Source organism: Diabrotica virgifera, chromosome 9 (assembly GCF_917563875.1).
Source record: "Diabrotica virgifera virgifera chromosome 9, PGI_DIABVI_V3a".
Classification (NCBI taxonomy): Eukaryota; Metazoa; Arthropoda; class Insecta; order Coleoptera; family Chrysomelidae; genus Diabrotica; species Diabrotica virgifera.
The window spans coordinates 195,519,610-195,532,818 of NC_065451.1; the positions used below are offsets into that span (position 1 = coordinate 195,519,610).

Sequence of the window (13,209 nt, forward strand, 5' to 3'; positions counted from 1 at the left end):
AATCAGGTCAGCTTCTACAACCATTCCAATAAAGTATTGTCGCGGTGTTTTGGACTTTTTTGGAAAACTTTGCATAACCAATTTCACAAACAGCTTGAGATAAAAATTTAAAATTTTGTATTTTTCTTCACCTAATCATCCACTATGAGTACTCTAAATTTTAACAAAATCTAAATAGGTCAGGAAAAAAAATAATTGTGTGTGTTGATTTGACCTGGAATAGCACTGCATATACAATCTTACAAAACATTTGTAAAAACTATTTAATTTTTAGTAAAAATTCTGTTGCTTCCTTGGATTAATTTTCCTTGTGACGGTGTATCCATAATGTTAATACTTGAACATTGTTCCATATTGTAAATAAGTATGTATATGGTTCTTTCCAGAGCCTTCTTTTAGCGCTTCACAGTTTTTCGATTTCTTTTTAACCCATTAAGTTAAAAGTCACAGAAAAAAATACGATTCGTTATTATGCACATTTATAACATTTATTCTAGTTGTTGATAGATCGCGCTATAATCCAACAAATATGATTTAGCTGTTATCTATTTATTCGACTATAATCTACACAATCTATGCGACTATAAAAATCAAAGAAGAGAACTTTTTTAAATACAATAAATACTATAGGCAAATCAAAATAAGCGGTACGCCACCTGGTGAGCATAGGAGTAACTAAAGATATTGACATTGTTCGTCCATTTTGCTTTGAGTTTGTGTGTTTGTATAAATATATTTACGTCTTAAAAGTAATTTGATAACTATGAGTCGTTCAAATCGGTATTGTTCCGTTCCTCAATGTTCCTCCTGGGAAAAGAAAAATTCAAATGTTACTTTCCACGCTTTCCCCCAAACTGGGGACAAATATACTGTACGAATAGAAGGAAAATTGAGAAGTAAAGTATTAAAAAATAGACAGGAAGCTTGGAAATTCAAACTGAATATTTGATATGATGAACATAATAATGCTTATTTAATAATTAACATAATAATTATAACATGCACCAATAATTCGAAATTTTTAAAATAATCTAGCCTTACGTCAAATTGTTTCAACAAGGTTCCACTGAATTGAGAAGAAATATACAGTCTTTCTAAGATATAAAATAAATACACAAAAATACACCCGTTCACGATAAAAAATATTACAAAATAAATTAATATAACACAAACAATACACTAGGTATTAAAACTTATTACTATTAAAAACTTAGACTATTAAACTTATTACTATTAAAAACTTATTACTATTAAACTTATTATAAATTATTATTACTTATTATTACTATTAAAAATTATTTTAACATTTAACAAATACAAGACTCATGTAAAATGCCAATGACCATTGTCAATATTTATAGTTCTACAATTGCTCACTTTGGCGCTGCAATCTTATTTTCGGTTGCCTATTGATTTGATATTATACCAAATTGCAAATAAAGGGTTATATGCAATATTCTTTTCATATTTGGCTGATTACGATTCTGACAACGGTCAGATTTAACTAAAATATCATGCAATGATTCTCGACATTCTTAAAACCGTATATGACGTCAAAATTAATGACGTACTGAAAGAAGGCTCTGAGAAGAACTTTAGTATGTACATGTCAGTTGGTAGTTCAGATTTCTTTCCTAGATGGCGCTAAGAGTTATTTGGTGCTAGCCTTTTATTAAATTAAATGTACTTTAGGAATTGAAATGTATTTGTTTTTTGCGTATAAAACTGTTAACAAGTAGTGTTCGACAAGAGCCACATGTCAGAAATTTTTACTTACACTTCAAATGAAGTTTTATAGCATTGTTTTTAGTAATTACAGTTACTATTAAATTATTTTCTTGCAATTTATATTAAAAATGCTCACTATTATTACTTTGTTGAAGTATACCATCAATATATCGGTTAACAATAAGACTGGGCATGATTCCTTAGTATTTGGCAGATGTAGTCAAGGTCTCTGTCGTGTTGTTTTAGCCGTACAAGTCGGGCGTCGAAGATCTAGCTGTTTATCAGTCGAAGGTAAATCCTAAAAACGTGTGCAATGGGCCTAAAAAACTTAACTTAAGTAGGGCCATAACTGTTTTTCTTCCCATGTAAGTGTAGCTAACAAGTTCGAACGCAACTCTTTCTTTTAACGATAATAATTGATAATGGTTTATTTACTAACACCAAGGTTTGTGGTATGATCAGATACAATGCATTTCTTGGAAACAAAAAGACTTAATCAATATTTATTGAAATATTTAGCGCTAAGAAAAGGCTGTGAAATCTTTCTTGCATATTTCAAACATCTTACCATGTAGAACTCTATCAGAGTAGCCGTCTAGATTCTAGGTAAAGGGGTACACAAAGATCTAAAAATATTTCGTATATATCCAACATATGTACGTGTTTGTGGCTTTTGAATAGGTTTTAGTTCTGTTGTTCAGCCTCTTTTGATCGAGATTTTACGTCAACAGGTATCTTTTTTAGTCTTTTTGTTTTTTTTTTTTTGTTTATTCTTCTATTCCTGGTCCATCCTTATCCTGTGAAAGTCTATAAAATGGATACTTACTCACTGAAGAGTCGCGTCTACCGGAAGGAGGCTAATGAAACCTGGGTGTTGCCTGATAACTTGTTTTGAGCCATCCTTAGCATGTAGTTGATCGAGCTCACCTCACACAATTAGACACCGAACATGAAAAGCTCTTAAACTTAGAAGAGGCTCATCAAATTCAATACAAAAGAAATAGAAATAGGTACCATAAATATAACTATAGCTTACCAAGAGAGTATGTAGTAAGGACAGCGAGAGACGGTTCCCCAATAGGAAGACGATCAGTGGGAAGACCACTAGAGGAACATTGAAAAAACAGACAGATTAATGTCTATACAAAGAAGCAGAAATATAACCATAAAACACTTATGCAGAAGGGACCAAAATCATTATATTAAAAACATATGTGCAAAATTAGAAGAGCGTGCTGACCGCCAAGAATCTAGAGTTTTCTCAAAAGTCAAATATCTAGCAATTGAAATCAAACCGCAGACACAGATCATCAAGGATAATAACATAGAAGACCATAACAAACCCCTAAGGTATCACAGCGGTGTGGAAACAATGACTGAGGTAAGCTCACCGTTATTCCCATATAAACGTAGTTCACCGAAAGATTGCAGCAAATGTGCAATAGCCTTAATATCCCATGCGGGCAAAGTACTCCTCACCATCATGAATGAAAGACTAATGTCAATTCTCTTACCACAGATTCTCCAAGAAATATTCAGATTCTTCCCAGATAGGAGAACAAGAGAACATTATATGCCTGGATCTCGCGTACCAAAAAAAAGTTAATTAATAGCAAGCTAAAAATTTGTTAATATGGGCCATTCCACGAACATACGCCTGTCTTGTATTACTTCGACAACGAATATTTTACTGTGCAACATAAGAAGTATGAAAGTAAATGGCGCTAATAATTATTCCAATAAACAACAATGTAATTTGCAATTTACTTTCGTTCTTCTTATTTTGCTCAGTAAAATATTCGTTGTCGAAGTAATCCAAAACAGGCGTATGTTCGTGGAATAGGTTATAGCTTAACGGTGTCTAGTCGGACAAACTTTGATGTATGGGAACACTGGAACAGGGGAAGTTTTAATTGTGGAGCAGGTTAAAAATTTGAAACGTCAGACTACGAAAACGTCCCATGTATTTTGTCGGACAGAACTTCCAATTGATTTGTTACCATTTCTTTAAAATCTCATGCAAAAATCAGACTACTATTTATTTATCATTATCACCAACATAATTCCTGTCATTTAACATGTTCTACGTGTCGGAATTATTAAAATGTGAATTAAAATGGAGTTGGTGATAAATACCAATCTGATTTTTGCATGAGAGTTTAATGAAAGGGTGACCAATCAATTGGAACTTTTGGCCGACAAAATACATGGGACGTTTTCGTAATATGAAAAATTTTTAACTTGTTCCACAATTAAAACTTCCCCTGTTCGAGTGTTCCCATACATCAAAGTCCGTCCGACTAGACATCGTTAAGCTATTAACAAATTTTCAGCTTGCTATCAATCAACTTTTTTTGGTACGCGGTATCCAGGCCTATTATTAATATTCGTCAAATTATAGAAAAATCCTGAGAGGTTAATATAGAAACATATATGTGTGATTTATATTTTATAACTATTAATGACCACAATGACGAAGTAGCAAAATAGTATAAATATATGGGGGCGGTAATCACGGATGAAAACCACATAGAAAATTAAGTCTGTTGTTACATATGAAACTGAAACATGGACTCTACATCAGCGGGAAATAAATAAGCTGCTGGTATTGGAAAAGTTCTCAGTATACTTGAGTATATTAGATGGACAGATCATGTGGTAAGATCAGAGGAAGACAGAGTGTTACTGATAGTGTTTTTTGAGAGAGCAGACTAATAACAATGGATAGTACTGAATGATGAAGAGGATTTGGGCGCATTATTTTAGAGGATGGTGATGGTGAAGCGGATTACTTTAGGGTTCGAACACCACATGGGGATGGTAATGGCAAGTACGTGAAACAAATAACTGAACTCGAAGGAAGTCGGTTAATAACCTAGAGAAAATAAACACGCATGATGGAATTAATGTTCAAATTAAGAGTTTTGTGGACCATAAATTGTCCAAAGTGGTCGAAGAAAGAGATACTCTTGGAGCTATCAACCATAGAGAGAGAAAGTGATGGGAAGTATGAAGGTGCTGAGATATACCTCATAATAAGAGGAGAGGAAGTTGTTTGGAAGTTTGTTGGAATTACATCTGTTATGTTTCAGGGGGTCCTATTCAACTCCAAATTATTCTTTTTGTCTTCATGCATTTTATCTGATCATACACAGCCAATGCATTTTGAAAAAATAACACTAACACAAAATTTTTGTTTAATATTTACGAAAATTGTTCTCAAAATTTGTAGTATCAAGCCGTCCTTTTCAATGAGTTCATCATGAGAACGTCAATATGATGACAGTTTATTGTAGCAATTACTTTGGCACGTGATAACCAGTACTCAAATTTTTATGTTTTGCAATAATAAATTAAAAATGGTTGACAAGTTTGGGAACCACTTTTAATAATATTGATCATCAAAAATTAAAATTATAATCTCGAAACTAAACTACAATACACAATTTGGTAATTTAAATATGAGGATTACCAACAAAGGTACTGTGAGCGGAGACAAACGTCGAGACAAGTTTTTCTATTTTGCTCAAACATATAACTCTTCAAGTAAAATTTAATAAAAAATTTTTGGCTTGGTAAAAGGTATATTAGTTTAAAAAGCCCCTATAGGGCTACAAACATGGAAACAAACCGTTTTCGCTCTGTAACAAGAGCATCATCAGTGTTACAAGAACATGGTGAGCCAACCAACAAATACAAACGTCAAAGCCTTTCAAAAACAGACTAAAAGTCTTATATAGATGCCAACATGGCAAAATCCAAAGGATGGATAAAATTCCTATGGCTACGGCCCTAGGGCAACATATGACTCCCACACGTGGTAAGTGGGTCAATAGGTAACATTAGGTCATTATGTTACAAGAGGTGACAGGCAACTAGACTGATGATGCTCTTGTTGCAGAGCGAAAACGATTTGTTTCTATGTTTGTAGCCCTATAGGGGCTTTTTAAAGTAATATACCTTTTACCAAGCCAAAAATTTTTTATTAAATTTTACTTGTAATTAATGGTACACAGCCAGCTACAGGAAATTTTTCCTTGTGGATTTTTATATAACTCTTCCTCCCTGCAATATAAATCTTACACAAAGTGATTCACTATACAGGGTGATTGATTAGTGGGGTAAAGCTCCGTAGATCCGTTATAGTAATAGTTAGCGATAAAAGTTAATAACAAAAATTTTAGCCAACTTTGAGCTTTACATTACAAAATTAGTTTGAATGTTACAGGGTGTTCGATAACATAGTGGCAGACCAAACTTATATTTTTTTTAATAGAACACCCTGCATTTTATTTTATATTCGAAATCTTCTTAACTTCTCCATTACAAAAATATAAAGGTTTGGTATGTTATACAGAGTAATTACAAAGTACTTACTTACTTACTAGCCAACGCCCACCCTTGGCATGTTAGCCATTTGGCGGCGCGCTGACCAGTATAGACGAGCCGTTTCTCGTAGGCGATCTTCATCCTCCTCGGGTGGGTCTGTTATCAGGGCTGGGCACTCTGGGAGGTGAGCAGCATCCATCTGGGGCTGATTACATAGTGGACAGTTGTCATTTTCACGGACGCCGATGCGATGTAGATGGGAGGCCAGGAAGTCATGCCCCGTAGTTGTTCTGAACGCGGCTACACTGATGGGTCTCGGCAAGTTGTGAGGGATTGGTGACTCTATTAGGTGGGCCCAAGATTTTCCAGCACCGGCTTGTATTTGCTGGTCTTTTATCTTCGCTTTGATTCCTCTTTTAATGGTGGACTTTGCTGATGTGTACGATTGGAAGCTAGGGGGCTGTGGAAGAGTAGTGCCTTCTTTTGCAAGTTCATCCGCCGCTTCATTCCCTTCAACACCGACATGACTAGGGATCCATTGTAAAGTAATCAGCTACCCTTTTTCCAGCAAGTTCGATAGTTGGACGCGGCAAGATATTGTTTGGGCACAGTCGGTATATCGATTTGTCGACAGGGCGAGGATTGCGGCTTGGCAGTCGATGAAGAAGGCAACTTTTTGGGGGTGTTGGAGATTCTCGAGACTTTTAGCGGCTTCGTGTATAGCAGCAATTTCGCCATCATAGTTGGTGAGAGGGGTACCCACAGCTATGGAGCCTTTGGAGAACGTTGAGACATATCCTGCTCCTGTTCTTCCCGAGTCCGGCATCGAGGAGCCATCGCAGTAGATGTGGAGCCACTCATGCGCTGGGTAATTGGTGTGTATCGTCTCTAGGGCGGCTTTCCTTAGGACAATGTCTGACGATAAGTGCTTCGGGTCGTTGTGGTTTTCAAGACGCAATTCTGTGTTTGGTAGACAGCGGGCGAGTGTAGTTTGCGCTGGGAAGGGGGCGGCTTTCGACAGGTGAATGTGGTATTTTTCCATGATTTGATTTGCTACTGTAAGCGGAGTGGTTTGTGTTTTAAGACGTGAGGCTGCTTGTCTATATTCGTCCCATTTTTGTGGAAGTATTCGTCTTTGCCTTTCCCAGAAGGTTAACGCGTGTTGCTCTCTGCGGCATTGTATTGGTTCAATACCGGTCTGGGCTTCCATTGATGTAATCGGTGTTGATTTTGGAGCACCGGTGATGACGCGAAGGGCAGTGTTCTGGGCGACTTCAAGCTTGGAGGTGGTGTTTGTACTCGCAGTTATTGTAACTTCACTCCCATATTCTAGTATCGGCCGGACATAGGTTTTGTATGTTGCTACCAAGACATCTTGCGTGGCGCCCCATTTTGTTGCTGTGAGACGTTTGAGCAGTCGACATCTCTTTGTGGCTTTCTCTGCAATGTCGTCGATTTGAGGTTTCCACGTCATTTTCTTATCTATGTACACCCCCAGGTATTTTGTTACATCCTCTCTTTCCAGGTCGACTCCTTTGTATGTCAGCTTGACAGCAGTCTGCTTTGTTGAAAGGGTAAGTACTTGATATACGGTTTTGGTTGTACTGACAGTTAGGCAGTTTTTATCCGCCCATTTTTCTAGATTTTTGAGAGCCTGGTTCATTACTCCCTCGAGCGCTTTCAGACTGCTACTTGATGCCCATATTAGGAGGTCATCGGCATACAGGAGGGCATCAACACCAGGTGTCTTTCTAATCATTGTGAGCACATCGTTTATCATTAGGTTGAACAATTGACAGCTGATGACAGCTCCTTGTGGCAGCCCTCGTCTTTGTAGTCTGAATTTGGAACAATGGTTGTGAAATTTGACTCTCTGATACCTTTCACCGAGAAAAGATTTTATCCAATTGAACAGTTTACCGTCAATTCCAGACTTTGCTATCTTGTGTAACAGCAAACCTCTCCATACTGTGTCGTATGCAGCTTTGAGGTCTACTAACACTGCAACTGTTGACATCTTACGGTGGAAAGCATCCTTGACTTTTTGAGCAAACTCGACTACATGGTCCATGGTGTTCCTGTGTTTCCTGAAGCCAGCTTGTGCGTCGTCAATCAGTTCAAGATGGGTTATGGCTCGGTTCAGTCTGTCCAGAACCATTTTTTCGGCTACTTTGCATAAGGAGCTTGTGAGGGATATTGGCCGGTAGCTATCAGTCAGGCTCGGGTCTTTTTGTTTCTTTAGGGTGGGTATGACCTCACTCTTCCTCCATGGACTTGGGACTCTTGAATTCCATGTTAGGTTAATCAAGTTCAGAATGGTGTTTTTGGCTGCGGCTCCCAGATATTTAAGCATTTCCGGGTACAACTCGTCAATCCCTGCTGCCTTTTTCGTTTTTGTGTCAGAGAGAGCCGCTTCCAGCTCTGATATCGAGAAATCTTCTGTACAGATGTCCTTTATACTTTTGCTCATCCGCCGGGGAGGGGGATAGCGCAACAGTCTTGCTCTCTCCCTCTTATTTATCTTAATATTACTCACTTTTGTGTACAAGTTTTGTGTTACAAAGTCATAACCAATTTTATATGAAAATCGTAACAAGTTCAACTCCCCGTATAAATAAAAATAAGAGCTTTACCCCACTAATCAATCACCCTGTAATTTCAAAATATTCGGCACTAAGATTTCAAAAATTTGAATGCGTTAAGAATGGAAATGAATCATTTAAGAATCGAAAAATTACTGAGTTTTATCTTTCGAATGGAATGTATGGGGGAAGTCAATAACCGAGGTATACCATCACGTGGATATCGAAATTTGTACTGCGTCATGGATTTTTATTAAATTTTAAGCAAAAGAAGTGAATAATTCTATTTCAATATTGTGAAATGACTGCGCATTATAGATAAAAACATTCAACAGACGACTTTCTTGAAAAATGAGATTTTGTATCATGAGATATCAAGTAATAAAGGTAGTTCTTTCGAAAGTTTTACAGTTATCTTGATACTAAAAATTTCGAGAACACTCGTCGTATTATTATTATTACGGAACAAAATAAAAAAAATTCTACAGCTGCATCACTTTCAGTTAGTAATACATTTTAATATTTTTTCTATTACAAAATCTAACGTACAATAAATTTTATTTCCATTGAACACAGTTTTGATACTTTTTGCATATTATTTTTTAAAACATTCATGATGTTAATTAGAGATTCTTAACAAAACAAGAAGTACTTTCATGGGAGGTTATCATTTTTTACACACCAAAAATTCACTTCAAAAAAACAATCATATATAAAATTCACACTCGTTGCATGTACCTTCGTTTAGCACGAATGAATGTTGTTTGTATTGTGCTGATATTTTAATTTAAACATAAAATACTATTATAAACAGAGTTAAGGCAGAAATATATTTGTCTGACCCGATGCAACGCGATGCAGTGCAGCCCGATGCGACGGATATCTGGCACACAGGTTTACATGTAAGTGGTTATATTGACCGCACGCAGTGCTATGCCATCCTAACCGATGCAGCCCGACGTAAATATAACCACTTACATGTAAAACTGTATGCCAAATATCCGTCACATCGGGCTGTATTGCATCGCATTGCATCGGGTCAGACAAATACGTTTCTGCCTTTATTGTCCATTTTGAGTACTACTCCAGTTTCTATCAGAGAAATAAGGGAAAAAAATATCCTGTTGGTGACACAACCCCCTCCAGGCCAACACCAAATTTTTTGAGTGGTATGGACATCTATAATAATAACCTATATGTTTCCTGCAGCCGGTTTTGATGATATACATAGTTATAAACAAATGAAGATAAAAAACGGCTAATTTTCGCTTTTTTCGTATACATATTACCAAAAAGTTAAGCATTTTAGACAAAGGGCCTAGCCGGGTAAGATGATGAAAAGTGCCCCCAACTCGATTCGAATTCCATATAGGTCACCGTTTAGCATATATAGTGAAACTAACTTTCTGAAATTTTTAGCCCCCTAGGTGGTCATGTGACCCACCTAGAGCCTAATTAGGCTTTTTAAGTTTTTATTTTTTATCTCAGCCGCATCGAGAACTAGCGAAAAACTTTAAATAGAAAATTTGTAAGATTTAAAAAGTTCTGTGCGAAAATTTTTTTTTTTTAATTTTTGGCGGGAAATTTAAATTTTAGAACGATTTTAAAATTTTAAATGAGTATAAAAAAATAACTAAGACATTCGTTTTCACGAAAAAAATATATAACGTGTATTTTTGCATAATATTTCACCCTGAATTTTTTCAAATTTTTAAAATTGGTGAAACGCACCTTCAAAAATAAAAAACCGCATTTTTTCGGTTTTTTTTTTTCGTTTTTTGATAAATTTTATACATATTTTTCAAAAAAGGTAATACCGTCACTAGAATAGGTGAAAAACTGAAAAATAATTGGGGTTTGCTTAATAAAAATTTTTTGTAATCCCATCCATTTTCAATATACAGGGCGTTGAAGAAAACAAAATTTTACACATTTTTTACGATTTTGCCGAAACTACTGGCAGCATTGTAATAAAATTTGGCGAGTTTTAAGAGGTAGTTGTTGTGCATTTTTTGACATACAATTAAGAATTTTATATTTATCATTGGCGCGTATACGGGTAATAGTCTGAACTTTTTAAAGAAAAAAGATAGTACGCCACTGACATATTTCAAATTAACAATCCTTTTTGAATTCCTCGTTTAATTATTGACAAAAAATCTATCTTCCTATTTTTTTCATAAGACGCGCCATTTTTATTCAAAAAATAAAACATCTTAACCCTTACAAAGTATTCGAACTTCTATTAGTAGTTTCTACATCTACATACGTAAACTCGTACGTCCATTATAAAAATTAATTCGAATACTTTGGAAGCGTTAAGATATTTTATTTTTTGCAGCAAAACGGCGCCTCGTATGAAAAAATGATAAGATAGTTTTTTTATCGCAAATTGAATGAGGAATTTAAAAATGATTGTTAATTTGAAATATGTCAGTGGCGTACTATCTTTTTTCTTTGAAAAGTTCAGACCATTACCCCTAAGCGCGCCAATGATGAATATCAAATCCTTAATTGTATGTCAAAACATGCACAATAACTACCTCTTAAAACCCGCCAAGTTTTATTACAATGTTGCCAGCAATTTCGGAGAAATCGTAAAAAATGTGTAAAATTTTGTTTTCTTCAACGCCCTGTATCTTTAAAATGGATGGTGTTACAAACAATTTTTATTAAGCAAACCCCAATTGTTTTTAAATTTTTTACCTGCTCCAGTGACGGTGTTACCTTTTTTGAAAAATATGTATAAAATTGTATCAAAAAACGAAAAAAAAAACCGAAAAAATGCGGTTTTTTATTTTTGAAGGTGCGTTTCACCAATTTTAAAAATTTGAAAAAATTCAGGGTGAAATATTATGCAAAAATACACGTTATATATTTTTTTCGTGAAAACGAATGTCTTAGTTATTTTTTTATACTCATTTAAAGTTTTAAAATCGTTCTAAAATTTAAATTTCCCGCCAAAAATTAAAAAAAAAATTTTCGCACAGAACTTTTTAAATCTTACAAATTTTTTATTTAAAGTTTTTCGCTAGTTCTCGATGCGGCTGAGATAAAAAATAAAAACATAAAAAGCCTAATTATGCTCTAGGTGGGTCACATGACCACCTAGGGGGCTAAAAATTTCAGAAAGTTAGTTTCACTATATATGCTAAACGGTGCCCTATATGGAATTCCAATCGAGTTGGGGGCACTTTTCATCATCTTACCCGGCTAGGCCCTTTGAGAGTAAGAAACTCATAAATCGTATAAAAAATTTCAATATGACGTTCGCTGAATAAGTCTATCCTTATTGGTTACTTAGAAAATTGCAAAATAAATCATAAATTTTGAGTTTTTATCAATATTCATAACTTATGTAAAAATTGACTTAGAACCTTCTTACTACATGGAGTTCTGAGAATTGTGGTGCTTAAATGATACCCTAAATTTCAAAGCAATTGGTCAAATAGTTTAAAAGTTATTTAATTTGTTTTTCCCAAATTATTTTTTTTGCAACACTGTAAGTCAGAAAATGATGAAGTTACAGTAATACTTCGGATAGTTTATGAAAGAAAAAGATTTACACTATTAATTTAATTTAAAAAAAATGACAAAAAATAATTATAAATATTGCAAAATTATTTTGCAAGAACATCTGAATTAAAAAAAGGGGGGGCTAACTTCGTCCCTAATTGTCCTAGGACAATTGTTTTTCTTTCTAAATATGTATAAAAATTTAGTCTTTCTAAATATGAAAAAATAATTTTTCTACGGGTAACGGTTAAAAAGTTATTCTAATTGTTTATAAGTAAGCAAAAAATCGACATGTTTTTGCAAACTAATTTTACACTGTTTACAATTACTTATTGTTATTTTTTTTTAATTAAGTTAATAGTATAAGGGCCGGTACTTTATGTCTCCGTTAACAGCCGGTTAGTTAACCGGGGTTTAATCGGGACAGAAATATATGCATAAAATAGACATACACGCAATTATACTTATTATTATGTTCATAAATAATTATAATAATAATTACAATTGCTTTTATTACAACGCAAGAGGCCCTATGAGGTACTTTTCTGTCCCGATTAAACCCCGGTTAGCTAACCGAGGTTTAACCGGGACATAAAGTACCGGCCCTAAATCTTCTTTCATAAACTGTCCGAAGTGTTACTGTAACCTCATAATTTTCTGACTTATAGTGCTGCAAAAAAAATTAATTTGGGATAAACAAATTAAATAACTATTAAACTATTTGACCAATTGCTTTGAAATTTAAAATATAATTTAAGCACAAGAAGTCTCAGCATTCCGTTTAATAAGAAGGTTCTATTAACTTAATTTTTACATAAGTTATGAACATTTATAAAATCTCAAAATGTATGACTTATTTTGCAATTTTCTAAGCAACAAATAAGGATAGACAGGTTCAACGAACGCCATATTGAAGTTTTTTATACGATTTATGAGTTTCTTACTCTCAAATTCGTTTAAAATGCTTAACTTTTTGGTAATAGACGAAAAAAGCGAAAATTTACCGTTTTGTGATCTTCATTTGTTTACAACTATGTATATCATCAAAATCGGC

The 13,209-nt window shown here is 34.5% G+C and overlaps 1 protein-coding gene across 11 annotated transcripts in view; it reads left to right on the top strand.

Moving 5' to 3' along the window:
- Window positions 1-13,209, top strand: part of LOC114339236 (protein NDRG3) — a 658,690-nt gene that overhangs the window by 630,552 nt on the left and 14,929 nt on the right. For 7 of the 11 annotated variants that reach the window (XR_007700647.1, XM_050661376.1, XM_050661373.1 and 4 more), the window contains one exon: window positions 1,975-2,019. The exons of 2 other annotated variants lie outside the window; for them this stretch is intronic. Coding sequence is in view for 6 of the 9 variants with exons in the window: in XM_050661376.1 (XP_050517333.1) it covers window positions 1,975-2,019 (45 nt within the window). In the remaining 3 variants the exon portion in view is untranslated. Of the gene's footprint in view, window positions 1-1,883; window positions 2,094-13,209 lie in introns of all 11 variants that reach the window. 2 more of the 11 variants (XR_007700646.1, XR_007700643.1) reach the window with 2 other exon arrangements.